This window comes from Rhinichthys klamathensis, unplaced genomic scaffold, assembly GCF_029890125.1.
Source record: "Rhinichthys klamathensis goyatoka isolate OS25496 unplaced genomic scaffold, OSU_Roscu_1.1 h1tg000616l_1, whole genome shotgun sequence".
NCBI lineage: Eukaryota > Metazoa > Chordata > Actinopteri > Cypriniformes > Leuciscidae > Rhinichthys > Rhinichthys klamathensis.
Window position 1 is genome coordinate 313,877 of NW_026607068.1, and position 25,984 is coordinate 339,860.

The 25,984-nt window shown below is 38.1% G+C and overlaps 2 protein-coding genes across 10 annotated transcripts in view; both read left to right on the forward strand.

The window, feature by feature from the left end:
- The window catches only part of bptf (bromodomain PHD finger transcription factor), a 34,893-nt gene extending 14,712 nt beyond the window's left edge, over positions 1-20,181 (forward strand). For 3 of the 9 annotated variants that reach the window (XM_056240875.1, XM_056240879.1, XM_056240877.1), the window contains exons 11-32: positions 9-144; positions 259-546; positions 695-2,507; positions 3,301-3,425; positions 3,514-3,642; positions 3,783-3,933; positions 4,252-4,372; positions 4,628-4,868; positions 5,135-5,305; positions 6,345-6,481; positions 6,569-6,683; positions 6,945-7,120; positions 8,100-8,379; positions 9,107-9,780; positions 11,645-11,727; positions 11,967-12,192; positions 12,904-13,187; positions 14,825-14,998; positions 15,094-15,286; positions 17,055-17,139; positions 17,391-17,577; positions 19,552-20,181. In XM_056240875.1, coding sequence (XP_056096850.1) covers positions 9-144; positions 259-546; positions 695-2,507; positions 3,301-3,425; positions 3,514-3,642; positions 3,783-3,933; positions 4,252-4,372; positions 4,628-4,868; positions 5,135-5,305; positions 6,345-6,481; positions 6,569-6,683; positions 6,945-7,120; positions 8,100-8,379; positions 9,107-9,780; positions 11,645-11,727; positions 11,967-12,192; positions 12,904-13,187; positions 14,825-14,998; positions 15,094-15,286; positions 17,055-17,139; positions 17,391-17,577; positions 19,552-19,588 — 5,826 coding nt within the window. In that variant the 3' untranslated portion in view covers positions 19,589-20,181. Of the gene's footprint in view, positions 1-8; positions 145-258; positions 547-694; positions 2,508-3,300; positions 3,426-3,513; positions 3,643-3,782; positions 3,934-4,251; positions 4,373-4,627; positions 4,869-5,134; positions 5,306-6,344; positions 6,482-6,568; positions 6,684-6,944; positions 7,121-8,099; positions 8,380-9,106; positions 9,781-11,644; positions 11,728-11,966; positions 12,193-12,903; positions 13,188-14,824; positions 14,999-15,093; positions 15,287-17,054; positions 17,140-17,390; positions 17,578-18,681 lie in introns of all 9 variants that reach the window. The other 6 variants (XM_056240881.1, XM_056240884.1, XM_056240878.1 and 3 more) reach the window with 5 other exon arrangements.
- Positions 20,182-21,519: 1,338 nt separating this feature from the next.
- kpna2 (karyopherin alpha 2 (RAG cohort 1, importin alpha 1)) lies at positions 21,520-25,836 on the forward strand. The gene is made up of 10 exons (XM_056240874.1): positions 21,520-21,613; positions 21,720-21,860; positions 21,951-22,036; positions 22,126-22,394; positions 22,493-22,587; positions 24,107-24,370; positions 24,450-24,683; positions 24,772-24,954; positions 25,223-25,372; positions 25,594-25,836. Exons 1-10 carry the CDS (start codon positions 21,548-21,550, stop codon positions 25,681-25,683), a joined length of 1,578 nt encoding a protein of 525 aa, XP_056096849.1. The 5' UTR covers positions 21,520-21,547; the 3' UTR covers positions 25,684-25,836.
- The last annotated feature ends 148 nt before the right edge of the window (positions 25,837-25,984 follow it).

The following is a 25,984-nucleotide window of genomic DNA, read 5'->3' on the forward strand; positions in this document are numbered from 1 at the left end:
TTCTGTAGGTGTGGAAGCAGAAAGGTGAGGAGTACAGAGTAACTGGGTATGGAGGTTGGAGCTGGGTGAGTAAGACGCACGTCCATCGCTTTTTCACAAAGCTACCTGGAAACACCAACGTCAATTACCGGAAAGCAATTGAGGGTATGTTGTTTGCTAGTACAGAATACTAGAAAATGTAATTGAACTATCTGGAAAACAAAAAAAGTTCGGGTTTTCTTTTTTAAAAATTTGTCTGATAAAACTTTTTTTTTTCAGCAGCTAAAACTGGAATGGACAATCAGGCATCTCTTTCAGAAACACCAAGAACTTTGGTTAAAACAGATGAAATTTCCTCTGAAAGTGTGCCTGAAAAGGATAACGTCCAGGACACATCCCTGGATTATTCTGAAGAAAAGCTATCTTTGGAAAAAGATCATGTGTTAAAAGATGAAGAACAAGATGAAGAAAAAGAGAATGAAACGGTTAAAGAGAAGGGTGATGAGAAAAATGAATCGGTGGAAGAAATGGACACCAGCACTCCAAACTCTGTAAATGAGGAAAAAGGTATTTGCAAAGTTTCACTGTTCATTTTCACAGCCCTTTTTTAAGGACAGTACATCAGAAATGATAAAGCATATATTGACTAGAATTTGAATGCGTAAAAATAGTTGCCTTGTACAGTTGCTAATGAGTCTGTTTTTCATGGTTGTAGCTAACATCACAAATGCCTCATCCGATGCCTCTCCTTTGAAAAGAGAGCCTTCGGATAGTGAGGTGGCGAAGGATAGTGCTCCTAATCAACCCCTGCAGTCCTTCTGGCATGATGTTGTGAACGTTAGTGAAGGCTTCTTGCTACGCACGGCATACAAGAAAATCAAGCCATCAAAACTTGATGGCCTTTTGGAGAGGCGGGTCAAACAGTTCACCATAGAAGAGAAGCAGAGGCTTGAGAAACTCAAGCAGGGAACCATGTCTAAACCCTCTACAGAAAAGATATTGGAAAACAAAGAGACAACCATTGATCAAAAGATTAAGATTGAAGGAACTATCTCTGAAACTCCAAAGGCTAGACAGACTGAGGGAGTAGCATGTCTAGTAATCCAAGAAAAAGACAATGTGGTCAAAAAGCTTGATTTCAACCAGGAGGAAGAACAGGCTAAGACAAACACTTCAGGACAGAAGAACATCCTGGATGTCAGATTAAATGACTCGGGTGACTTAGCCCCTAAAGAACATGAGCAGAAGTTGACAGAACCTGAACCCAAGACTGCCAGTAGGGTAGCAATGTCTGAGCTTAATGGAAACTCTCAAAGTCTGGATCAAAGCCTCAGCTTGAACGCTAAACCTGAGAAAACCGTTACAGAAGTTACGTGCCCACCTGAAGACTCTGAGAGAAAGGACATCATTGAAAACAATGAAAATGACCTAGATGTAAAGAGAGCTTTGCCTGTGCAAGTAAATGGGAAGGATGGTCCTGTTGACCCAGAATGTAAGACTTTGACTGATAATGTTAACACAAAGGAGCTAACCAATACCGTTGCGGAGGAGATTAAAGCAATATCACCAAAGGAACCTGTGAAGTCGCTATTGAATGGTGACGCCACTCAAGAGTGTCTTAAAGAATGGACTAATAGCACGATTCCTCAGCTGAATTCGGATGAGGATAAAGGGGTTACCAAGCTTGATCCCGATTATCCACCACCTCAGAAAGTGGCCAAGTTGGAAAACAACATTGAAGAATCTATAGACTCTTCGGTTTCTTCCGCTGTACCTGAACCACCTTCTGTAGCTTCCGAGCCGAATGCAAGATCCGAGGTGCCTAGTCATAGCTCAAAGATAGAGCCAATGCAAGTTGAGGAGGCAAAGCCTCTTGTTCCTTCTCCCGTCCCTTCAGCGGAAGAGTCCAGCTTAAGTAGTGACCTCACCGAAAACAGCAGCAGCGTTAGCGAGACTACGACCGTCATTACTCAAGTCACGACAACTACAACCACAGTATCCACAGCGTCCCGCATGGTGTTGACCTCACGTGATGGTCTTGCTTCCAATAACGGGATCAGTACACCTGTACCAACAGATTCTAAGGTGGAGTCTACCAGCTCTGTTTCGACACTCTCCACTACAACTACCACTGTTACACAGGTTACAGACTCACCCCAGGAAGCTACTCTAACAAAAGAGTGTTTGACCACTGTCACAAAAACACTGACCGATACTATGTTGAGTCCTAGTGGTTCCACTGTAAAATCTATGACAGTGAGTCACGAATATTCCACCAGGGACAGGGTACGACTGTTAAAGTTTTCTCGCACCAAGAAAACGCGGTCCGGAACAGCCTTGCCCTCGTACCGCAAGTTTGTGACCAAGAGTAGCAAGAAGAGTATCTTTGTGCTTCCCAATGATGAGCTGAAGAAACTAGCAAGGCGTGGTGGTATCCGTGAAGTTCCTATCTTTAACTATAATGCCAAGCCAGCCCTGGACATTTGGCCCTACCCATCCCCACGACCAACATTTGGGATCACATGGAGGTCTGTATTTTCACTTTTTTTCCCTGTTTCATGTTGTCTTTCTAAACACCTGAATTAATTGATAAAGCAGTCATCGGGTAGGGGTGTCCATTCCTGCTCCTGAAGGGACACTTTCCAGCAGAGTTTAGTTCTAACCCTAATCAAGCCCCTAAACTCAAGTATTAACTTTTTGTTCTATGGACAGGGATGATACTTTAAATCGTGTGTCTTGTAAAGGAAGAGATGTGCCATCACTTCTCTAGGCAATCAGACTTGTGTTTTTGCCTTGTGTATGAGAAAATGAATGAAAATCATAGACTTTCATTGTCCCAAGCCGTATGGGACCAGAATTTCGTCGAGACTTGGGATGGGCTATTTTGGCTTGGGCCAGTAATAACCCACCAATGTCCTACATCCACTGAGAACATTTTGGCAACCATGTTGTAGTGCACTAAAATCTAATTGGGTACAACTCGGCAACTTTACTTTAATTCACTGGCAACCCCTTAGTAGTTTTGGGGGCAGGTTTAGCTTCAAGAACCACTGACTTTTGTTCAGAGAATGTGAACTGGAATCTAGTTTATCTAATTAATCTACTAGTTTCCTTAAGGTATTTTGTAGCCTATTCCTGCACTATGATGTTCTTGGTCCTAATTAGTGTTAAAATATTTCCTCAAGGTTAATTTTGTGTCCAGAGGAGAGACCAGGATATTGATGCTAGCTGTCCATTTATGAGGAAATAATTTATTTATTTATTTATTTATTTATTTTTACATTTCTGTGATGCTAATGAACTGGAGGTTCTTTCATACAGATACCGACTCCAGACGGTGAGGTCTTTGGCTGGAGTCAGCCTAATGCTAAGGCTACTTTGGGCCTGTCTCAGATGGGATGACATGTCTGTGAAACCCTCACCCACAGGAGGGACAACACGAACAGGTTGGCGTTTAACCGCTTTAATATCACTTTGGCATTCATGAGGAACTTTAAAAAGCCAGTGCTCAATCATTTTTGTGTAACTTAACAGAGACATCTGACACTGATATCACCACCACGGAGATCATAAAGCGGAGAGATGTTGGTCCTTATGGCATTCGTTCAGAGTATTGCATCAGGAAGATTATTTGTCCCCTTGGGGTACCTGAGACTCCCAAAGGTAATGGTGACTCAATGAGTCCTTATGCCAGGCAACCGATTAGTCCATTGTTTCCAGACATGGATAGTTTTCTATAATGCAAGGCTAGATTGACCCGAAACACTGTTGATATTTGGTCTGTCCATCATTTCTTTGAGCAGAGACTCCCACACCTCAAAGGAAAGGCCTTCGTTCGAGTGCTTTGAGACCAAAGAAGCCAGAACCGGCTAAGCAGACGGGGCCTGTTGTGATCGAAACCTGGGTGGCCGAGGAAGATCTGGAACTCTGGGAGATTCGAGCCTTTACTGAAAGGTGGGAATTCCCTCTTTTTCCTGTTGTATTTGTGAATTTGCACGCCCTCACAATGCAACATACTGATTCCTTGCATACTCATCTGTCAAACGCTCCATCAAATCTTTCTCTAATGTGAAATATTTTGGATCAAGGATGGTTGTAGATAAGACATGAATTTATGCATTTTTTGAAATATTATATTTTATTGATAATAGAAATGTAGGATGTTATTTCCTGTGGATGTTTACACAATTACCAATTTGTATGTTTCCCAATAGTCAGTGTGTCCCAAGTTTTCTATTCTTTTAAAGATTTTCAAACCTTCTGACTTGACAGGGTTGAGAGGGAAAAGGCACAAGCGGCTGACCCAACTAAGGTTAGTGTGCAGAAGAAAGCAGAGGAGGTCAAGGCCCAATTGGAAGCTCAGCTAAAGCATCAGAGATTGGCAGCCCAGCAGGTGGGAATGTAGACATGTGCCCACCTGGGGCGCCCCTCTTAACCAGGGGCACAATGCTGAAAGAAATGAGTGTTCTTTCCAATGGGCCTTATGATTGGTTGTTGCCTTTAATGATCATTTAACTCTCAGATTGGTTGTGTGTGTTCTTAATCAGCCAAAACAAGATTATTAAAATTATGTCTTGTTTATTTATCTTATTGCCTGGTATCTTTGTTTATATTGTCATGGTAAATTTTTCTGATGATTATATTGCAGAAACGGTTGGAACAGCAAAAACCTAGCAGCACCAGCACCACATCCACCTTGACCAGCACCCCTACGACCCCTGGCACCACTACTCAGAAGGTGGTGGTGGGCTCTATTAGCGGTCAGGTAACTTCAGCGCCAAAAGTGGTAATGACCACCAAGCTGGGCTCTCCGGTGACATTCCAGCAAAACAAGAACTTCCAGCAGTCCTTTGCTTCCTGGGTCAAGCAGGGCCAACAAGGGAGTTCAGGTCAGTCTTTACAATGTTATGAGGATGCATGGTTAATTACAGTTCTTGATGACTTTTTATTTTAGATGATGTTGTAGTGTGTTTTTGCACGTCAGTGTTTTTGATTGGAAATTGGCAGATTTTTTTTTTTTTAAGCTTATTTGTAGTGGTGTGTTTAGTGCTTGACATCGACGTTCGTTGTCCGTGGCGTACTTGGATGCAACCGCCGCTGTATTACCTGATTGAGATGTATGTGCTAGGGTGGTGATCAGACCTGTGTCTTACAGTCTCTACCAGTTCGGTTGTGACTGTGGCGGCGAGTAGCGCCACCACGTCTGGGCAAACGTTCCACATCGCTGCTGCTGCGGGGTCGATGGCCGGCAGTGTCATCACCGCTAAACTACCTGTTCCAGCCAACAGCAAGATAGTCACAGTGAACGTGCCAACCACGCAAGGAGGTACGGCAGGCCTCCAACATCATTGGCATGTGATTTTTGTTCCAAGTTAGGCCTGCCTGCACGCAGATTCGCAGAGAGGCATAATATCGGCACCATATTCTTAAATGACGTTTATTTTTTACTTCGTTTCTAATGATGAACGGCATACCGTGTGCATGGGTCATTTAATGCAGCCTGTTAGTTATCTAAAAGGTTGTTCAGACTGGCAGCAGTTTGCTGCAAAAAAGCAGCTGAAAGTCATTCAGCTTCAATGAGAGTTGAAGGAAACATTCAGTTTAATTGCTGTCATTGTGAACATCCCATAAAGTTTGGTACAAAGCTCTACGTCCTTTTTACGGCTTCAATTTCAATTCAGTTGGTTGTCATTGTTAAATATAAAGGATTTTTCTTTCTTTCTTTTGTGCTAATTTGTTTGGTTTTCTGTTTGGAAAACACTTAAACTTTAATATTCCAAGTCAAATATTCTTATTCTGATATCAATACACTACCGTTTAAAAGTTTGGGGTCAATGAGGGTTTTTTTATTTATTTTTTTATTTTAAAGGAATTAATACTGTTATTCAGCAAGGATGCATTAAATTAATCAAAAGTGACAGTAAAACATTTTTAATGTCATTTAAAGATTAAAATTTCAAATAAATGATGATCTATTCATCAAAGAATCCTGAAAAAATATATTATGGTTTCCACTAAAATATTAAGCCGTTTTGATATTGATGATAATAAGAAATTAAATTATTTCTTATTTTATTATATAATTATCGTATCAGAATGATTTCTGAAGGATCATGTGACACTGAAGACTGGAGTAATGATGCTGAAAATTCAGCTTTGCATCATGAAAATGACACTTTAAAATATATAAAAAAAAATAAAAAAAGAAGTTTAAAATTTTTCACAATGTTACTGTTTTTACTGTATTTAGTATCAAATAAATGTAGCATAAACATTTCAAAATATTACCAACCCCAAACTTTTGAACAGTTTTGTATCTATGCAGTTCTCTTGGAGAAAACTAAATCTACTCATTGTCTCAACAGGTTTGGTACAGGTACAGCAGAAGGTGGTGGGCATCATTCCATCAAGCACAGCGGCCACCGCACAGTCCTTCCCTCCATTCCAGCCCCGTACGGCCACCATTAACATCAGACCCAACACAACCACCTCCACGCAGCAGGTATGAACTCTCACTAAAATGATCCGCTCTGGTCAACTCAACATTTGTGTTCCTGCAATAATGTTTAATTTACTCGTTTATGCCCAGGTCCTTACGACTGGAACCACTCTACGACCAGGGATGACTGTGATACGCTCTCCCCTGCAACAGGCCACCACCCTGGGGAAGACTATCATTCGCACACCCCTAATGGTTCAGCAAGGTATTCTCAACATGGATTTGTCCTGGAAATTTGTTTTTAACATTACTTTTAATGGGTTTCTGTAGGAAAGTAGAGAAGAGACAGGAAATGATTGGGTCTCATTTAATTAGTGGTCATTAAACCAAAATATTTGACAGCAGAAGGCTACATTGTGACCATGTGATGTCCACTGTAACTTATGCCCAACTCCGTTGAATACACCACAGTTTTCTAAATCGTTTCTGAAACTTCAGTGTGTGATTGTGATTTTATATCACACAGGTCAAGTGCAACAGCCAGTGCAAACAAGTGTGGGCACTCAGGTGGTGGGCACTCCTCCTCGCCTCTCCACACCAAATCAACCCCAGACCCCACAGACGGCCTCCTCTCCCCGACCACAGCAGGGTCAGGTGAAACTCACTCTGGCCCAGCTCACTCAGCTAACCCAAGGGGCTCAGGTTTGTACCCGTTTTAAATCAGCATGCAATTCAAACGGACCTTTATTTACTTCCTTTAACGCATATTTTAATGTTCTTATTGTGCCCTGTTAATCTGTGCACTAAGGGTGTCACGATTTCGATTTTAAATCGAAATCGACCGAAATTAAGTCACAATTAAGTCGACCGAAATGCAGTTACAAAAGAGAAACTATGGCAGGTTATTTTGCTTAAGTTTCCAATTGACTAAAGATATAAGTTATTATTTTATATTATTAGCACTTTATGTTGTTACTAATGTTTTAAATTTGACAATGTAGTGTGGTACATTGCGAACAAAGGTCAGATATTATATTGCATAAAAGTCTAGTCTAAAAATGGCATTGCAAACTGTGCTTTAAAAAAAAAAAGTCAAAATCAAGAATCGAATCGAACCGTGACCTTGGAACCGAAAATTAAATCGAATCGAAGATTTGGAGAATCGTGACACCCCTACTGTGCACATTATAAAGCGCTGCAGTGATGTAGTCAGCATCACCCTGGGTCCATCGACAAAAACCCAATAGGTTTTTCCCATTGGCTTTGGGATTATTGCAGAAAATAAGCTCTGTGACCAAACAAAAGTTTATGATTTCTACATGTTTTGTTCATTATGATAATTTTCACAAATGAACACAACTTTTAGGAATTTTGAAGCGTTAATAAACGTAGACTATTAAAGAACTACAACACGGTCGCGTGACTTCAACATCACCAAAACTAAGCTTCCAACATCTCTTTCAGTCTTTATTTATTTATTTATTTTTTTAATCCTTGAAAGTTTGAGAATAGAATAGCTTGCAGACTTCAAGTAGATCCTTACCTGTTAGTTGTAATGATGTTTAATGTCCCCGAAAACTTCTGTAGTCGCATTTAGCCACTTGTTAGCTATTGCCTTTTTTAAGACAAGGTTATTGATTGTTACTTATGACTGAAACAAAACTTTGCTTTTGCTCTTCAGGGAGGGAACCAAGGGTTGACCGTAGTGATCCAAGGGCAAGGTCAGACCACAGGCCAGCTGCAGGTCATTCCTCAGGGGGTGACGGTCATCCCAGGGCCCGGTCAGCAGCTCATGCAGGCAGCCATGCCCAATGGCCAAGTCCAGCGTTTCTTGTTCACACCCATGGCCCCTGCACCAGTGTCTGCCCCCGCAGTCACCGCCATAACGACCTCATCAGGCGTCCCAGCCACAGCTGCACCAGCTGCCGTCACCAGCACAACTCCAGCACCCATTCAACCAGGTGAGACTTTATTAGACACTTTTCTATTTTCACACAGCATCAGTATGGAATTTGTCTGGCAATGTTAAATCTTCTTAAGCCAGCAAAACGCAGAAGTTGATTTAACCTCCAAAAAAGTTTACTAAATTTTCTGATGACACTTGAACTTCCTGCACAGATTACCTAGATGCCTACTAGTTTTGTCAAATTCTGAATATTTGAAACTGTTTCATTACTCATTTTCCGCAGTATCGAAACAGTATTACCAGCTGTGATTTATTACTCTCGCTTCTTAATCTCTTTCATTTTTTAAATGTACCCAACTCTTCATGTTCATTGTGCTCCATTTACGCCTTTCCAAAATTTTTGTCGACTGATTATACAACATTTCACACAGTTTTGTAATAAGAAGCTTTTGTAAACCTGTTGTCACAGACATTTAAAGGTCTCCTTGCCGTTTTCTGACCAAATAAAATCGTTAAAAAATTTGTGACAATACAGCACTGGCCCTGTTGTATCGAAGTTCCTGTATCATGGCAAAACTAATACCATGTATCATGAAAAACACAAATACCCTTTTTTTTTTATTGTTTTGTGTATTTTAGCTGTTTAGGGCTGTGTTTCTTACAAACTTTGTAAACCTAAGTAGATCGTAGAACCAATGGCACCAAGGGTCTCTATGATCAGCTTTGCTCAGAATGCTTTTGAGTGTTTTAAGTTCCAATATATTTTCTCTCTCTTTTTCTAGTTACTCGTCTTGCTCCACAGCCCCAACCTCCAACCACACTTCCTCCAACATCATCTCTCCCTCCATCACAGCCAGTCCAGCACATACCCACCCCGGTCCCAGCCGCAATCGTTCCCCAACCGACTCCACCTCTACAACCCCACCCGCCCGTACAGCTCCGACCTCAGCCCCAGGTCCTTCCTCAAACATCAGTCCCGCCCCCTACACCTGTACCTGTCCCTGTCCCTCAGATAGCACAGGTGACAGCCACCGCACCTCCACAGCAGATCACCACCCTCCCTGTCACCCAGACCACCGTTACCAAAGTCCAGCCCCAGATCCAGCTCCCCCCGCAGCTCCTCAGCGTCCCCGGGCTCCAGCAGCAGGTCATCTCCCACATCCAGAGTCAGGTAGCGGCCCAGATTCAAGCTCAGGTCCAGCAGGTCGGGACCACAGCCGGGATGCCCCAGCAGATCAAACTGCAACTGCCCATTCAGATCCAGCAGCAGGGCGGAGGGCAAGTCCAAGCGCACCAGATCCAGAATCTGGTGACCATCCAGACGGCCAGCGTGCAGGAGCAGCTCCAGCGGATCCAGCAGCTCTGCGAACAGCAGCAGCAAAAGAAGAAACAGCAGGAGGCGAAGAGAGAGCAGGCCCAACAGCACGTCAGCCAGAGCGACCTGATACAGAAACAGGTCAGGAAACTAATGACTCAAGTTGTTCCACAGTTTCATTGAGTTGGATAAATATGACATTAAGAAAGATAGGGTATTATGTAAACTTTAGGCTACTTTAGTTCGCACTGCAGCCGTATACGGTTGTTTGTGATTTGAGTGTTAAATATGGTTCTGTTAAAATTATGATTTTGGTCAGAAATTTATAGAATTTGCAACCAAATTTTGAGAGTGAGTTGGCTTGATATTTGCTATCATTTCTCACTATGGTTAGAGGGATTACCCATGAATGAAGTCAGACTACGTTGTTATGCAGGTGTAAATGAGCCTTAGTTGATTAAAACTTAGTTGATTGATATTTAAATTCAAATTTTATTATTGTGATTTTAATTCTTATTGGTAGCAATGAAAGTTTAACTTCATTTCTTTAAAATGTCTCATCTTATGTAATATTTCAGACAACTTTATTGATCCCAAGGGACAATTTAGTTTAGGGAATAAAACGAGCAACAAAAAACAACACTAAATTCAATAACATAAATATGGGAATATGTACCTATAAATAATGCATAATATTGTTCATACATATAATGGACAAATTGTAATAAATATTACAATAAACTATGGATATATATATATATTGGTGCTGTCAAACGATTAAAATATTTAATCGCGATTAATCGCATTAATGTCATAGTTAACTCGCGATTAATCGCACATTTTTATCTATTCTAAATGTCTTTTGATTTCTTTTTGTCCCATTATTTTTTTCTCATTTTAATGCTCTTATCAACATGGAAAAGTGAATCGGCTTGCTTTGTGCAAATGTTTTTTATTGAAAACAACATTGACAATACTGTGTTCAATTCCACACTAACATTCTCACTTGGAGCAAATAATCTCTCACACAATGTAACACTGTCCATCAATAAAAGGGTGAAAGAAATACTGACGAGGTCCTGATATTGACGAGGGGGCGGAGAATTCGCATCAGCTGTGTGTGTGTGTGTTTGGCCATCATCAAGTGGTATTTCAGACTGGACGCGCTGCGATGACGATGGCTCAGTTCACAACGACAAAACACACAGATCACTTTGGTCTTGTCAATGGAACCATTTGGCAACTTTTTAAAAGTAAACTTTCCATTCAGAATCTTATTGGCATCCATTTCGGCGTCTCGCGCTCGAACGTAACGTTAACCTAGTATTTGGCCGGCTCGCAAGCCCAAACAAGTGTGTGCGGCGTGCCTGTTGTTTTGTTTCCGGTCTAGCTAGATCTGCTTGCGCTTTGGTCGGCGAAGCAACAAAACGTCCTCGCGCGGTGGAAGCCATTGAAATGAATGGGTTTCATAGCGCAGTGCCGCGTCCTGTCGCAAAAGCATGTGAAAAAAACTACAAAGTTTTCTAGGCCAAAAAGACTGTTAATCGCGCGATAAAAAAATTGACGCCGTTAAAATGGGTTTGCGTTAACGCCGTTAATAACGCGTTTAACTGACAGCCCTAATATGACTAAATACAGATGTTCTTATTGTGTACAATTCTTTTGTGCACTATTATTATTATTATTATTTAAAGAAAAAAGTTTTCAGTATATTTCCTGAAAATGTAATGACTAAAAATGACTAGCGTTAATTTCGTTAATGTTCACTGACGACCTTTTTCTGAGACGACACCAACGTCATTAAACGATTACTGTGACTATATCAACATGCAATATCGAAAAAAGAATGAGACTAAAATGTAGTTAAAAAAACAAAATAACTTTTTTGTCAAATAAAATACAAAACCCAGTGTTTTACTTAATATTTGCATTCTGGCAACCATGCTCATGCGCTGCGGATGATCTCACTTTCTTCAAATCTTAAACACACTCTTTTTTCGCTTAGGTGGCTCAGAAGCAGAATGTGGCCATAGAGCAGTTAAAACAGAAGAAAACCATGACTCCTGCTGAAAGAGAGGAGAACCAGAGGTAAACACTGTCAATCTCCATTCTTCCCCATTTATTCCTTTCCAAGTTATTACAATTTTACTGACATTAGGGATTTTAAATTCCAACAAACATGAAGCGTTATTCAGTCTCATTATATTTGTTACATGTGCACCACAGATAAACCATAAGCCACTGAAGCCGTACTTATGGAGTAGAATAGACTGCATTAATCAACCAAATCCTTTTGTTTGTTTTGTTTTTTTTGTCTGTCTGGGCAGAATGATTGTTTGTAACCAGGTGATGAAGTTCATCCTGGATAAAATCGATAAGGACGAGAGGCAGGCGGCCAAAAAGAGGAAACGGGAGGAGTCTGTGGAGCAAAAGCGCAGCAAGCAGAACGCCAGCAAGCTGTCGGCTCTGCTCTTCAAACACAAAGAGCAGCTCAAGGCTGATATCCTGAAGAAAAGAGCACTGCTCGATAAAGAACTGCAGCTGCAAGTGCAGGTGAGAGGAACAGGAAGTGCGGAAACTTTACTCTTTTGCACTGATATGAGAGTTTGAGATGTGTGTAGAGGTTTCAAGGGTTTTTTCTAAAGAAATTAACTTTTGACCAAGGATGGAATAAATTGATCAAAACTGACGGTAAAGACTTTTATGTTACACATGATTTCTACTTCAAATAAATGCTGTTCTTTTAAACAAAATCAATAACATTTCACTGTTTCCAAAAATATTAAGCAGCACAACTGTTTTCAACATCGATAATAATCAGAAATGTTTCTTGAGCACCAAATCGTCATATTAGAATGATTTCTGAAGACAGGAGGAATGATGCTGAAAATTCAGCTTTGCATCACAGAAATAAGTATATAAGTATATTAAAAAAAAAACTGTTATTTTAAATTGTAACAATATACCACAACATTACTGTTTTTCCTGTATTTTTGATCAAATAAATGCAGCTTTGGTGAGCAAAAGAGACTTCTTTGAAAAAAATCTTACCGGCTACAAACTTTTGAAAGGTCATATGCACTTACTAATGACTGTTTTGTGGCGTTTATGACAGCACTTAGCAGTGAGAATCTGTCAATGAAGACGCGTGCTTTCATTTCTCACGCACATCTCAGCTTTACTCGCACACACTCTCTGTCTCACCGCATCAGTGTTGCCAAATAGATGGCTGAAGCTGCGTTTACATATTTATTTTGATTGCAGGAGGAGTTGAAGCGCGATCTCATTAAACTCCGGCGAGAGAAGGAGAAAGCTCAGGCTGCGGCGGCTCAGGCTGCGGCGGCTGTCAGCGCACACGTGCACAGCGGTCTCTCCTCGTACGCGCCCACGGTCACTTCACCCTCCGCCGCACACAAACGCAAGCGGGACGAGGAGAGAGACGCCGCCTCCAAGTCCAAACGCAAAAAGATGATCTCCACTACCTCAAAGGACAACAAGAGGGACATCAAGTTATACTGCATCTGCAAGACGCCCTACGATGAGTCTAAGTATGAGACTTTTACTGTCCTCTGATTTTAGGGGGTCATCAGGTGTTGAGACATTTAGACTAGAAGTTCACATTTTTGGCTTAAACTATAAACATGTTTTAAAAAGAACCCCATCTATTTGCCAGTTGTTTTTATGTGTTATTTATCTATTTATTGTAATTGCACTATTATTATGTGTATTTTGACATGAAAATATTAACATAAGGTTACAGTTTATTTTAATGTGCCATTGTTACAATGTAATTATTTAAGTACTGGGTAAGATTAATTAACAACATGTACTGGGTAGGATTAGGGTTTGGTTGAGGGTTAGTTGCATGTATTTATGCATAATTTACTGTTATTACTATGGTAAGTACATGTAAAGTGTAACAAGGACAATGTAAAATAAAGTGTTACCAAACATACAATAAGATTTTAAAACAAAACAATACACCTTTTTATCATGTTTTTTTTTATCTTTTAGTAATTATTATTTATTAATTTTGTTTTCTTTAGTTACACTACTAAGAGTATTTTGGCATAAAAATATAAACATACAATAATAAAAGGCAGAAATATACCTATTTATCAGTTGTGTTTTTATCTGTTAGGAATCATTTATTTATTTGTTTTCTTTAATTACACTGAGATTTTTGGTGAAAAAAAACCCTGTTAGATTAATTAGCTGCGCAGTACTTGGTAGCCTTGTCCGCCTAAATTAATTATAAATAAACAAAAACTAGTAGGCTATTTGCAGTATTAAATCGTTTTTGACCTTATTATTTTGCACCTGAAATGACACACTCGAGTCTGTCGGCTCTGACAGCGTTGCATCACGTGCACCTGCGCAATATCATAGCATATGATTTCCGAAAATAGTACTATGTCAACATAGTGATATCAGCACAAGAACTGTTGAGGAATATGCGACATAATTTAGACAATTGTTTTTGTCATATGTTATAATAACTGACAGACACCATCATTTCAGGCTGAACATAGGAGCTCAGCTTCGCGGCTGAGACACAAATAGATTAACTTTTTAAAAGCTTTCACTCTTTAACACAAAAGACACGTTTACTTTAATAAAAAAATATATATATATTTATTAATCAAACCAGATCAAGACGAGAGCAGAAACTAAATAAAGTGCATAACTGAAAAATAAAGCATAGGCTCAAAACAAATACAAACAGTGGACACAGCGCAATTGTGCATTAGGTTTAGGCATTGGATTGGACTAATCCAAAAAAAGTGAAAACAAGGGGGGTTTTCTGAAGACAGGCTGTTACCTGTGAAACAGGGGTGCTCTGAAAACACCCCCATTAGCAATTAGTGCTTTCCACCTGATAAAATTAACACCAACTGAAAAACGACCAATCAGAGTTTTGGTCGAGCCAGAACGTATCGACCAATAAATCGACTAGTCGACTGGGAGATTACAGCCCTAATATTTTGCAACTACTATGTAAGATAATTCAATTTTAATTAGTTTCTGTAGACAGTTGAACACAAAAAAAAAAGCATTTTGCAAAATTCAGAAATGTAAATAACGTTAGAATTGTCTACTGAAGCCATACAAATATAACTGGTTTTGAAAGATGAAAATCAAAGGGATGTGGTACCAATCTAATGTTGGTATGTTCTTGACTCAGGTTCTACATTGGTTGTGACCTCTGCTCTAACTGGTATCATGGCGAGTGTGTGGGCATCACCGAGAAAGAGGCCAAGAAGATGGATGACTACATCTGTTCAGAATGTAAACGAGCTCAGGAGGGCAGCACAGAGGAGCTCTACTGCATCTGCAGAACCCCATACGACGAGTCGCAGTAATCATGCTTCTGCAGTTTCATCACATTTATTTCGAAAGGTACACGTGGGAGCGTGCTTTCTGACATGATTGTGCCTGCTTCTACTTCTTTAGGTTCTACATCGGTTGTGATCGCTGTCAGAACTGGTACCACGGGCGCTGTGTGGGCATCCTACAGAGCGAAGCCACACACATCGACGAGTATGTGTGCCCGCAGTGCCAGTCTACGGAGGATGCCATGACGGTCCTGACGCCACTCACAGATAAAGACTATGAGGGGCTGAAGCGAATCCTGCGCTCCTTACAGGTTTGTATGAAAACAAATACGGTTTTGAATTTTAGAGCTGGTGTTTTGATTGGAATGGAACACAATCCAAATTTGTATGATTGGTACATGCATTGTTCTCCACAATTTTAACCCTAATTGTGGTTAGGTTAGATAATCATCACAAAAGCAAGTGATTGTGTTGTAATCGGTTTCACCTTTGACGCGTACAATCACACCTGTGTGATTAGAACGTTCGTCATGTGATTAACTGCTAAATTCAAACGTGCGTTTGCGCTTTTGGCTGGCGCCGAGCCAGAGACTGACACCCTCTGCGCTTGTCATATATCACAACTAGTCAGTGTTTTCAAACACGTAATGTTTATTTGAGGTTTTAGACATTTAAATACACATAAGTACTAGGTGTACTGGCCTTTTTAGATTTCTCTGGCATCTAACTATCCAGTAAGGTAAAGAGTTATGGTGCGTTCACGTGCTATGGTAATTATGGTAAATACCAAAAGCTGACGTGGAAAATGCACATGAACACCCCCTCATGTGGTATTTTCCACTGGGCAGCTCGTAGAATATTTTGATGCACGAGTTGCCGAGATGAGATAACCTTTGACCTTTTCAAAATGGCGGAGAGCAACGCGAGAGTCGTGAATGGTAAAAATATGTACTATTCATGATCTAGAAAATATACAGCATATTATTTACCGTTTGAGTTTTGATAAATCATTTTCTTGCTGTAGCAGATGACTTAAGCAAACTAAAATAGTTTTAGCTAAATAACAGGTCTGGATCTCCATCTTTTTACCACATTACGACAACAAAAGCACTTGAACGCAACACACTGGTAAATACCAGTTCACAAGTGGAAAATATCATATTTTCCATAGCACGTGAACGCACCATTACTCAAAAACCTCGCTGGACACCTCAAGTTGTTTCTGAAGTTTATGATTCAACTGTGAAACTGTAAAAAATATACAAAAGATACAATCACTAAAAATGAAATTGGAAAATTACAGATTGACAATAACGTAAGGATAATTAAACTAAGAAAATATACATCTTAATATCAAATAACCTTCTCAAATGTATCACACAAGAAATTTAACACTGTGTACTTACAGACATTGCGTCTAACAGGTGCAAAGAAAGGTGATGCTCAAAGATGTCACATAGGTACCACATTTTGCTGAACTATTGCAGTACTACTACTTCCTGCTTCCTGGACTAAGAGGTTGTCTGTGACTGCTTTTCAAAATTAAAGTCCTCACTAGAATAGACATTTTCAAAATAATAAACCTCTGAAAATCTAGTAAACCTAAATCAATTCAGTCCTGCACACTAGGCAATAATAATTCTTTGAATATAATTTGTCATCCTGTTTTATTTATATCAGATACACTTTGTGCAGGTAATTTTAAAGTTTGCTCTCTTCTTCCCCTAGTACACCGGTCACTTGTGTATTTCGGGAGAGATTGATGAATTTACGGTTTGTAAATCCGACTGATACGATTCTGTGAACTGCTGCACAAACTAACATGGCGGCGCGACTAACGTGATCATTAAGAAGGAGTTTAAACAAAGAAACACATTCACTTTCATATATTTGAGAATCAGAATATCAGTTTTTGAATATTTTGAATGAAAAATTTAATAAAAGCTATACATCAGTCATGCAACGCTATTGTGGCTGGGGTTTCCAATGTATTTCCATTGTATGGTCAAAAATTATAATGGAAGTTATTGGGAACAGGAACAAATTTTAAAATCATTGTAAATGTTTCCTCTATGTTAGTCCCATAAGATGGCGTGGCCATTCCTGGAACCAGTGGATCCGAATGATGCTCCAGATTATTATGGGATCATCAAGGAACCGATGGGTATGAGTTTTTGTTCCTGCTTTTTTGTATGACCAGAATAATTTTGCCTTGTAATAGAGAATATTATACATTTTAAAGAGGTTATTGTACTGTATTATATTACATTATTTTATAGATGACTTGTAAACAATATTTTGAACAATTTGCACCAATTAAAATTTTATTTTAATCATATATTTATTTTTAATCATATATCTTTTTTTAAGTAATTGGTTTTATTATTTTCCCCTTTGTATTCCTGTTATCTTCAGACCTCTCTACGATGGAGGAGAGGATACAGAAACGCTTTTACAGCAAACTCACAGAGTTCGTAGCGGACATGACCAAAATCTTCGACAATTGCCGCTACTACAATCCCAGCGACTCGCCTTTTTACCAGTGTGCTGAGTTCCTGGAGTCGTTCTTTGTACAGAAACTCAAAGCTTTCAAAGCAAGCAGGTAACGTCTGCTCCCACACATACAATAGAGCAGCATAGGATGTTGTTAAAATTTTGTCATTCTCTCACCCTCATGTTGTTGCAAACCGACATCACTTTATGACCAATACCCATTATTCTAATGTTTGGGTGTCTCATAACTGTTATGCTGAACTGATTTTAATAGTTTTCCCCCCTACTTTTTCAAACGAATAAATTATTTATAAACTATAATTTAGCGATGTATCGGCCGGTTGTTTAACCGATGATCAGGGCCAATTATATCCTGTCAATCAAAAGAGGTTGGGAAAAATGTGTCAAACTGCAGCTCAATACTGTGTGTGAAGAAAATCTCTATTGTGTTGAATTTAGGGCTGTCGAAGTTAATGCGACGACAACGCATTAACACTTAAAAAAAAAAAAAAAAAATCTTTAAGACGATCAAACTATCGGCATCTGAAGATATCATTCTGAATAATATGCTATCGGTATCTATACTATAATTACTGTAGGAGCATAATATGCAAAATAATATTTCCTATGTTCATCTTTGTTTTAATTAAGCTACATATTTTGAATAATTATCCAAACAACACATTAAATGTGTTACATTGACCAATCAAATGATGTGAAGAACTGTTTACCAAATCAAAATTGTGAATATCGGTCAAATTGGTCAAACCGATTATTGGTTTAAGCCACAAACGGCTGTGTGTTACAGCGGTTTTACTACAGGTAAAAGAATGTTCTTAGGTGTCTTCTTGCCATACTATTAGTTTTTCCATACTAAATTTGTCACTGTAGTGTAGTGTGTAGTTTGCGCTAGTGTTAATTTCACAATTTTCTTTCATCTTTTCCATTGCATTGGCTTCCATACATCCAGTTTTGTCTTGTGCCTGCTTGTCTTGTCTTTGTTCACTTTGTTTTTCACTCTATGAATGATTCTGCTTTGAATATGTTTTTAATTCAGAGGCTGTAGTCAACATCTAACCTCTGAATTCTTTGTCTCGCATTTCATCCTCTTATTTCTGTCCTTATTTCAACTACAGTATGCTGATAACATAACTTTTTGTGTTTGTGCTTCTTCATGCATGTCATTCATACAACCCATTGTCCTTTCTTGCAGATTGTGATGTCATAAGTCATAGTGGCTGAAGGGGCGGAGTCATTCTTTATTAGAGAATCATGGAACTTGCTGTTTTATTAACAGCGGAAACCGGTGTACATTTAAGTGAAAACTGTTTGGAGAATGAAAAACTTGTCAAAAAAGCCAAAACTCCAGTGAAGCCTTTGACAATCAGAGAGCGGCAGCCATGTTGAAGCACTGTGAACACACAAATCAAGGGAAATGCTGTCTGGGCATATTTGAACCTGTTTTTTTTTTTTTTTTGTATTTGTTTTTTTTCTCCCCCATTACGTTTGCTGGTCACATGATGTTATTTATGATGTTTATGGATGCATGATCATATTTATCTCATGGATTGGCTGATTAAAGACATTTTAAGACTTCTGTTCAGTTTTATTGTAATGTGCTTATCAACATGTTTGTTTCAGCTGGTTCGCTGATCTGTCCAGGTTTTCATTGAGAGGACTAATGAATTTGCTGATGTATGCGTAGTTTTTGCAGAATGCATATGTGCAAATGTTGAGCAGAATCTACACGGTTTCAGATGGCTTGAAAATAAAGTGAAATAAAGAGTTTTAAATCCTTTTATTAGGAAGTTGAAATAAAGGACCATGCTTTCAAAACAAGTTTAAATGGTATGTTTTTTGTTTTGTTTTTCATCTCTTCTAAATTGAATCTGACACCAGCACCAATTTAAACGACTGAAAGTCATTCCCGGTGTATTACACCAACATGGCTGCCATTCCTTTAACCCCTGAGGCTATTTTATGTTTCCATGCTGCAGATTTAATTTTCCACTTGTCTCGTTTTATTTGTGAATATTCAATAAAACCAAAGGGCTCTTAACCTCATTCTCTCTGTATTCTCTAGGTCTCATAACAACAAGCTACAGTCATCAGCCTCATAGAATACAACCACATGCTGTTCTAAATAAACTTTGAACATTTCATTCAAGATGGAACTCTATCCCAGTCAGCCAGCATCGCACATAGCCACAGCGTTTGGTGGAATATTGGACGTAAAAAGCTGGGGGTTTGGATCAAGAATGGACGGTTTACATTTTTGATTGTTAAAGCAATGAGTTTTGACTGGGATCATGCTCTCCTAAAGGATTTCTTTGTGGATTAAATGCCTACAGAAATGTTTTTTGTGAGTTTTTAAAACCCTTCGGAACCATGTTCACATTACCCAGGACAGCAGGAGTCTATCATGGGTGCACCTGTTGGTTTTTCCCCTTCATATGATTCAGCATACTACTTCAGAAGTGGAATGTGGATGCAATCGGCTAATTGGTTTTTAAGCAATGGGGTAGCACAGGTTACCTAAAATAAGGTGTTGCTTTAAGAATGCGTTGAGGACTGATGAAAGTGCTAGTTGAGAAGGTTTCCTGTTTGTATAACTTGTCTTTAACTTTTTTTTTTTTTTGTATTACAACTGAAGAAATATTGATGTATATGAAACAAATAAATGGAGGGGACAGGATTCTCTCTTCTACATTGATTAAGATGTCTCTATATTCTCTTCATTTGAAAATTAATAACATTAATGTGATCCTCCTCAGTAGACCCCTAAAGAATGTAGCTATTTAGATTTGAAATTCATATTTTTCTTTTAATTGTGTTTGTGGATACATAAATGATCTAACACAATCATTGATATTTTGTCTAGATAATTGTGTTAAAAGGCACAAAATGAAACCACACATATTTTCTCATGTTTATAGTTAAGGATATGCTTATAACTTATATTTTTATGGCAATAACTGTTTTGTTCCAATATTTGATCTTATTAATGAATTTCTTTAATCAATTAAAGTGTTCATTAACAATTTGAAAGTTGTGTCACCATTAACCAGTTGTTTTTCGTTATCAAACAAATAATTTCCTATTATAAATATGGTGAGTACACATACGCCAAAGTATTATTTAATTTACAGAAATACTAAATGCTTTTTTGAATTGAGGCACGATATCTTGTGTTATTTTTGACTGTTTATTTTTCAGCATAATGGATGGATGTAACACGTGGGGTAATGGCTTTTCTTCCACCGTGGATTTTAAATTTCAGAAAGCCCTGCTTTGTCGCCATTGACCAATCAGAATTAAACCTGGAGCCGTTTTGCCCCGCCCCTTTGTCACACGTACACTCCTTTCTACCAAAGCACGTTCTACTATTTATGATTATATCTGCATTTTAACAGAATACATATATTTAATTAATATTAAATAGTACATCATTTTACAGTTTTGCAATTATATTGTATTGTTTAAAGACGTATAAAATAAAAACATTGTACGTGTATACTAAATGGAAAATAAACTATTCATTAAAGTTAACTAAGTTAACATTATATAAATGTTTATAGAGAACCTTAAGTGAGATCATCAAATCAATAAAACAATCAGATGTCAAAGTCATATGTAAATATATATTTATAATCTGAAAATATATAATCTGGTAATTTGAATGTAATTTATTTTTAAAGGTAAATTATTCCCAGTTCCCAGCAATCTATTTGGCATTCTCGCCAGATCTCGCGTTAATACATAAGCCACTCCCCACGCCAGCAGTGTGATTTTTCAAAACGGTCCAATGGGAAAGTGCTTTTGCTCGAACGGACCAATCAGATTCTCCATAGCGCGTGTTTAAAGGTCTGTTTCATACTTCCACCTTCACAGTCCTTTGGTTAGAAGCGGTAAGTTCCTTCTTTAAAAAAATTGGTTTATAATGTAGTTCTTCTAGTTTTAGTAAGTAAAAATATCTGATTTCTGAATTGTGATGCACCTTATGTTGATCTTAACACGAACATATTTTTTAATTTCAGGTTGCGATATAACGTTACTGTGATTAATCAAACGTCATTAAAATGTCTGCTGCAAGCGAGAACACTGCACGACTTACTCAGTTCAAGAACAAAGGAAAAGATGCAACTGTAAGTAATAAATATGCTGCTACAACAAAAAATTGCTGATATCAATTGTTTTCTTTCAAATGTGCCACAATTATGTGTAATATAAATGTCAAATACTTGTATGTAGGAGCTGAGACGTCGAAGGATCGAAGTCAATGTTGAACTTCGTAAAGCAAAGAAAGACGATCAGATTTTGAAAAGGAGAAACGTGAGCATTCTACCGGATGAGGCCACCTCTCCCCTTCAAGAGAAAAGCCAGAACTCTCAGGTAGGTAGATGATATATCTTATTGCATAATTCATGTTTTGGTATTACACATCGTGTAGAGATCGTCAAGATATTTGTCCTTATCAATCAGGCTCCGCACTGGACTGTGGAGGAGATTGTAAATGGTGTGAACAGTAATAACTTGGAGACTCAAGTCCAGGCCACCCAAGCTGCCAGGTAATGCCTAAAAGATAGTATTTTCATGTGCAAAAATGCGTTTATATCAAGTGTTTTTTCATATTATGACTTGTGCTATTGAAATGTAGGAAGTTGCTGTCAAGAGAGAGACATCCACCTATTGACCGTATCATCAGCGCTGGTCTGATTCCCAAGTTTGTGAACTTCTTGAGCCTGGCAGACTCTCCTCCTATACAGTTTGAGGCAGCCTGGGCTCTGACTAACATTGCATCTGGAACATCTGACCAGACCAGCGCTGTGGTTCAGGGAGGGGCCGTCCCAGCATTCATCGGCCTTATTTCTTCACCACATGCTCATATTAGCGAGCAGGCGGTGTGGGCCCTTGGAAACATAGCTGGTGGGTGGCCATTAGCATTTCATTTAAATGAGATTCATTAATTTAGCCAACTTGGTTGTATGAGGTTGAATTTGTTTTTGCCCTTTTTGTGTTTATAGGTGATGGCTCTGCGTATAGAGATAAAGTCATTAAGCATGGTGCGATTGCCCCCCTATTAGCTCTGCTGGCTGTTCCTGACTTCTCTGTATTCCCTGTAAGTTTGTTTTTAAAAAAAATCTGTAATTTTAAAGATATTTAAAATATTTTTAAAGTGATTCTCAACTGGGTAGTCACAATTAAAAATGGGCAACATGAATACAAAATTTATATATATATATTGTGTGTGTGAATAACGTGAAATGATTTGTGAACCACCGATTGAATGTCATGGCTCAACTTGACTATCAGCTCATGATGATTCTTTATAGAATATACTAAATTTAACGTGTGTATGGCAAGCCGTTTTAACTTTTATTCATTTCCAGGATATGAATTGTTGATATCAACAATTACATTTTTGATATGAACAATTACATTTTTTGATATCAACAATTACATTTTTGATATCAACAATTCAATTCTTGATATCAACAATTCAATTCTTGATATCAACAATTGAATTATTGATATCAAAAATGTAATTCTTGATATCTACAATTGTATTTTCACTAGTGAAATGTCACCATAGGCTGCCATTCAAAATCAATTGTTGATATCAAGAATTGATTTCTTACTAGTAGAAATATAATTTTTGATATCAATAATTACATTGTTACTAGTAAAAATGTGAATTCCTGATATCAATAATTAAATTGTCACTAGTCTATATGTCTATTCTTGATATCAACAACTGAATTGCTACTAGTAAAAACTTTCATTTTTGATATCTGGAAATGTATTTCTGATATCAATATTATTTCAGATATCTAAAATGGCTTTCTTACTAGTAACAATCACATTCATGATATCAGAAATTAACATTGTCACTAGTGAAAATTGAATTATTGATATAAAAAATGAACATTGTTACTAGTAGCAATTCAATTCTTGATATCAAAAATAAAGGTTTTTACTAGTAAGAATTGTTTTTCTGATATGTGAAATTGGAATTTCAACTAGTAAGAAATAAATTCTTGATATCAAGAATTGATTTTGAATGGCAGCCTATGGTGACATTTCACTAGTGAAAATTCAATTGTTGATATCAAGAATTATAATTTTTACTAGTGAAAATGTAAATGTTGATATCAAGAATTAGCATTGTTACTAGTGAAAATGTAATTCCTGATATCAAAAATTGCCATTGTTACTAGTAGAAATATTATTCCTGATATCAATAATTATAATTTTAACTAGTGAAAATGTAATTGTTGATATCAACAATTCATATCCTGGAAATGAATAAAAGTTAAAACGGCTTGCCATACATGTGTGTGTGTGTGTGTATGTGTATATATATATATATATATATATATATATATATATATATATATATATATATATATATATATATATATATATATATATATATATATATATATATATATATATATATATATATATATATATATATATAAAAAAACATTTATGTAACTTTATTTTCTTTTTCTTCTGTTGTTTTGGGTTTAGTGGGTTTAAACTGCTATTTAAAATGTAGTGACCATACTTTACCAGTAGGTGGCATTGAAACTTTAATATTTTGGCCTGACTAACCAGTCTGTCTACTTCTGCAGTCTGGTTACCTGAGGAACGTCACCTGGACCCTGTCAAACCTGTGCCGCAATAAGAACCCTGCACCACCTCTAGAGGCCGTGAAACAGATACTGCCAACACTTATCCGCCTTCTGCATCATGATGATAAAGAGGTTCTGGCGGACACCTGCTGGGCCATCTCATACCTCACTGATGGGCCCAATGAAAGGATTGAGGTGGTGGTGCAGACTGGCGTGGTCCCTCAACTCGTGAAGCTACTGGGATCAGGAGAACTTTCCATTGTGGTAAGTTGGTGGAAAGTAATGCTCGTACAGGGAAGTTATAGGAGTGTGTATATATGTATTTTTATTTTTCTTCCCACAGACCCCTTCACTCCGTTCCATCGGTAACATCGTCACTGGCACAGATGAACAGACCCAAGCAGTGATCAACTCTGGTGCTCTTTCCATGTTCCCTGCTCTGTTGCGCCACCACAAAAACAACGTTCAAAAGGAGGCTTCCTGGACCTTGTCCAACATCACGGCTGGCAGGGACTATCAGATTCAGGAGGTCATCAATGCTGGCATTGTACCTTACCTGGTGGAAGTTCTCAGACGGGTATGTTGCCACAGTATACACAATATAAGACTTGTCCATGAAGCTGTCTTTTTATTTATTTTTAACAATTTTCTCATACTTTATGCAGGGGGACTACAAGACCCAGAAAGAGGCTGTATGGGCAGTGACCAACTACACCAGCGGAGGCACAGTAGAGCAAGTGGTTTACCTTGTTCAGGCCAATATACTAGAGCCCTTGTTGAACCTGCTCTCCACGAAGGACAGCAAAACTATTCTTGTCATCTTGGATGCGATCACCAATATCTTTTTGGTATGATTTCTTTAAAGCCAGCATGGAATGAATTTCATCTTTCTTTTTTTCTACCTTGTAATGCTTAAATGACTTCTCTTTAGTGATTTGTATTTAGGACTTCAATCATTTTAATCTGCTAATCTTGCTCCCGTTCATTGCTTCCAGTAGATTCTTTTTTTTTGAGAATGTTTCACTTGAATGTTCATCACAATATGGGATTTTATACAATCAGTGTCAAACCTGCCTCTTATTTGATGGGAATTTTTTTCTGATCTTTTTTTTTAAGGCGGGTGAGAAGATTGGTGAGGTTGATAAGCTGTCCCTGATGATGGAGGAATGTGGCGGCCTGGACAAAATCGAAGCTTTGCAGTCCCATGAAAATGAAATGGTCTATAAGGCCTCCCTCAACCTTATTGAAAAGTACTTCTCTGGAGAGGTTGGTTGAATGTGAACTTTCAAAATCTTTAGTGATTCATTATTTGTGTAGGTTTGCTCAATTTGTGTATTAATAGTTTGCTTGTTATAATAATTGGCAAAAATGAGCATCTCAACCCTCTTAAAATGTTTTGAAAGTGATACACACTTATACTTAATAACCTGCTTTCTTATGCTTAAGAATCTGCTTTTCCTAAATGCATATTTATTTCCATCTTGCAGGAGGAAGAGGATGAATGCGTCGCCCCTGAAGCTACAACTGACGGCTATGCATTCCAGATCAATGACAACCAAAGCACTTTCAACTTCTAAATATCTGTTTGTTTTGTGTATGATTGTCTTGATCATTTCTTCACACCACTTGTCTTGTTCATGTTAGTCTTTGTGATGACCTCATGGTCTGAGTTGTACATACTAATCTGTTTCAATTTTATTTGTTGTAAATAAAAAAAGTCAAAGAACAAAGGTGTGTTTGTGTATCTTTATCCAAGACTTAAAATAAATATAAATAATGGTGGGAAAATGAGTGATTCTAAAGGCCACATGTTATCTATAAGTGTGGATTACAGAGCTCTATGAATAACAAGTGGGTCTGATGTCACCTTTTGGGCGG

What these genes read in the sequence shown, in the direction of transcription:
- kpna2 (XM_056240874.1), top strand. Translation starts at nt 21,548, where the DNA reads ATGTCTGCTGCAAGCGAGAACACTGCACGACTTACTCAGTTCAAGAAC. An exon ending in CAGGCCACCCAAGCTGCCAG is followed by an intron (nt 22,037 to 22,125) that starts GTAATGCCTAAA and finishes ATTGAAATGTAG; the next exon opens with GAAGTTGCTGTCAAGAGAGA. An exon ending in CAGGAGAACTTTCCATTGTG is followed by an intron (nt 24,371 to 24,449) that starts GTAAGTTGGTGG and finishes TTCTTCCCACAG; the next exon opens with ACCCCTTCACTCCGTTCCAT.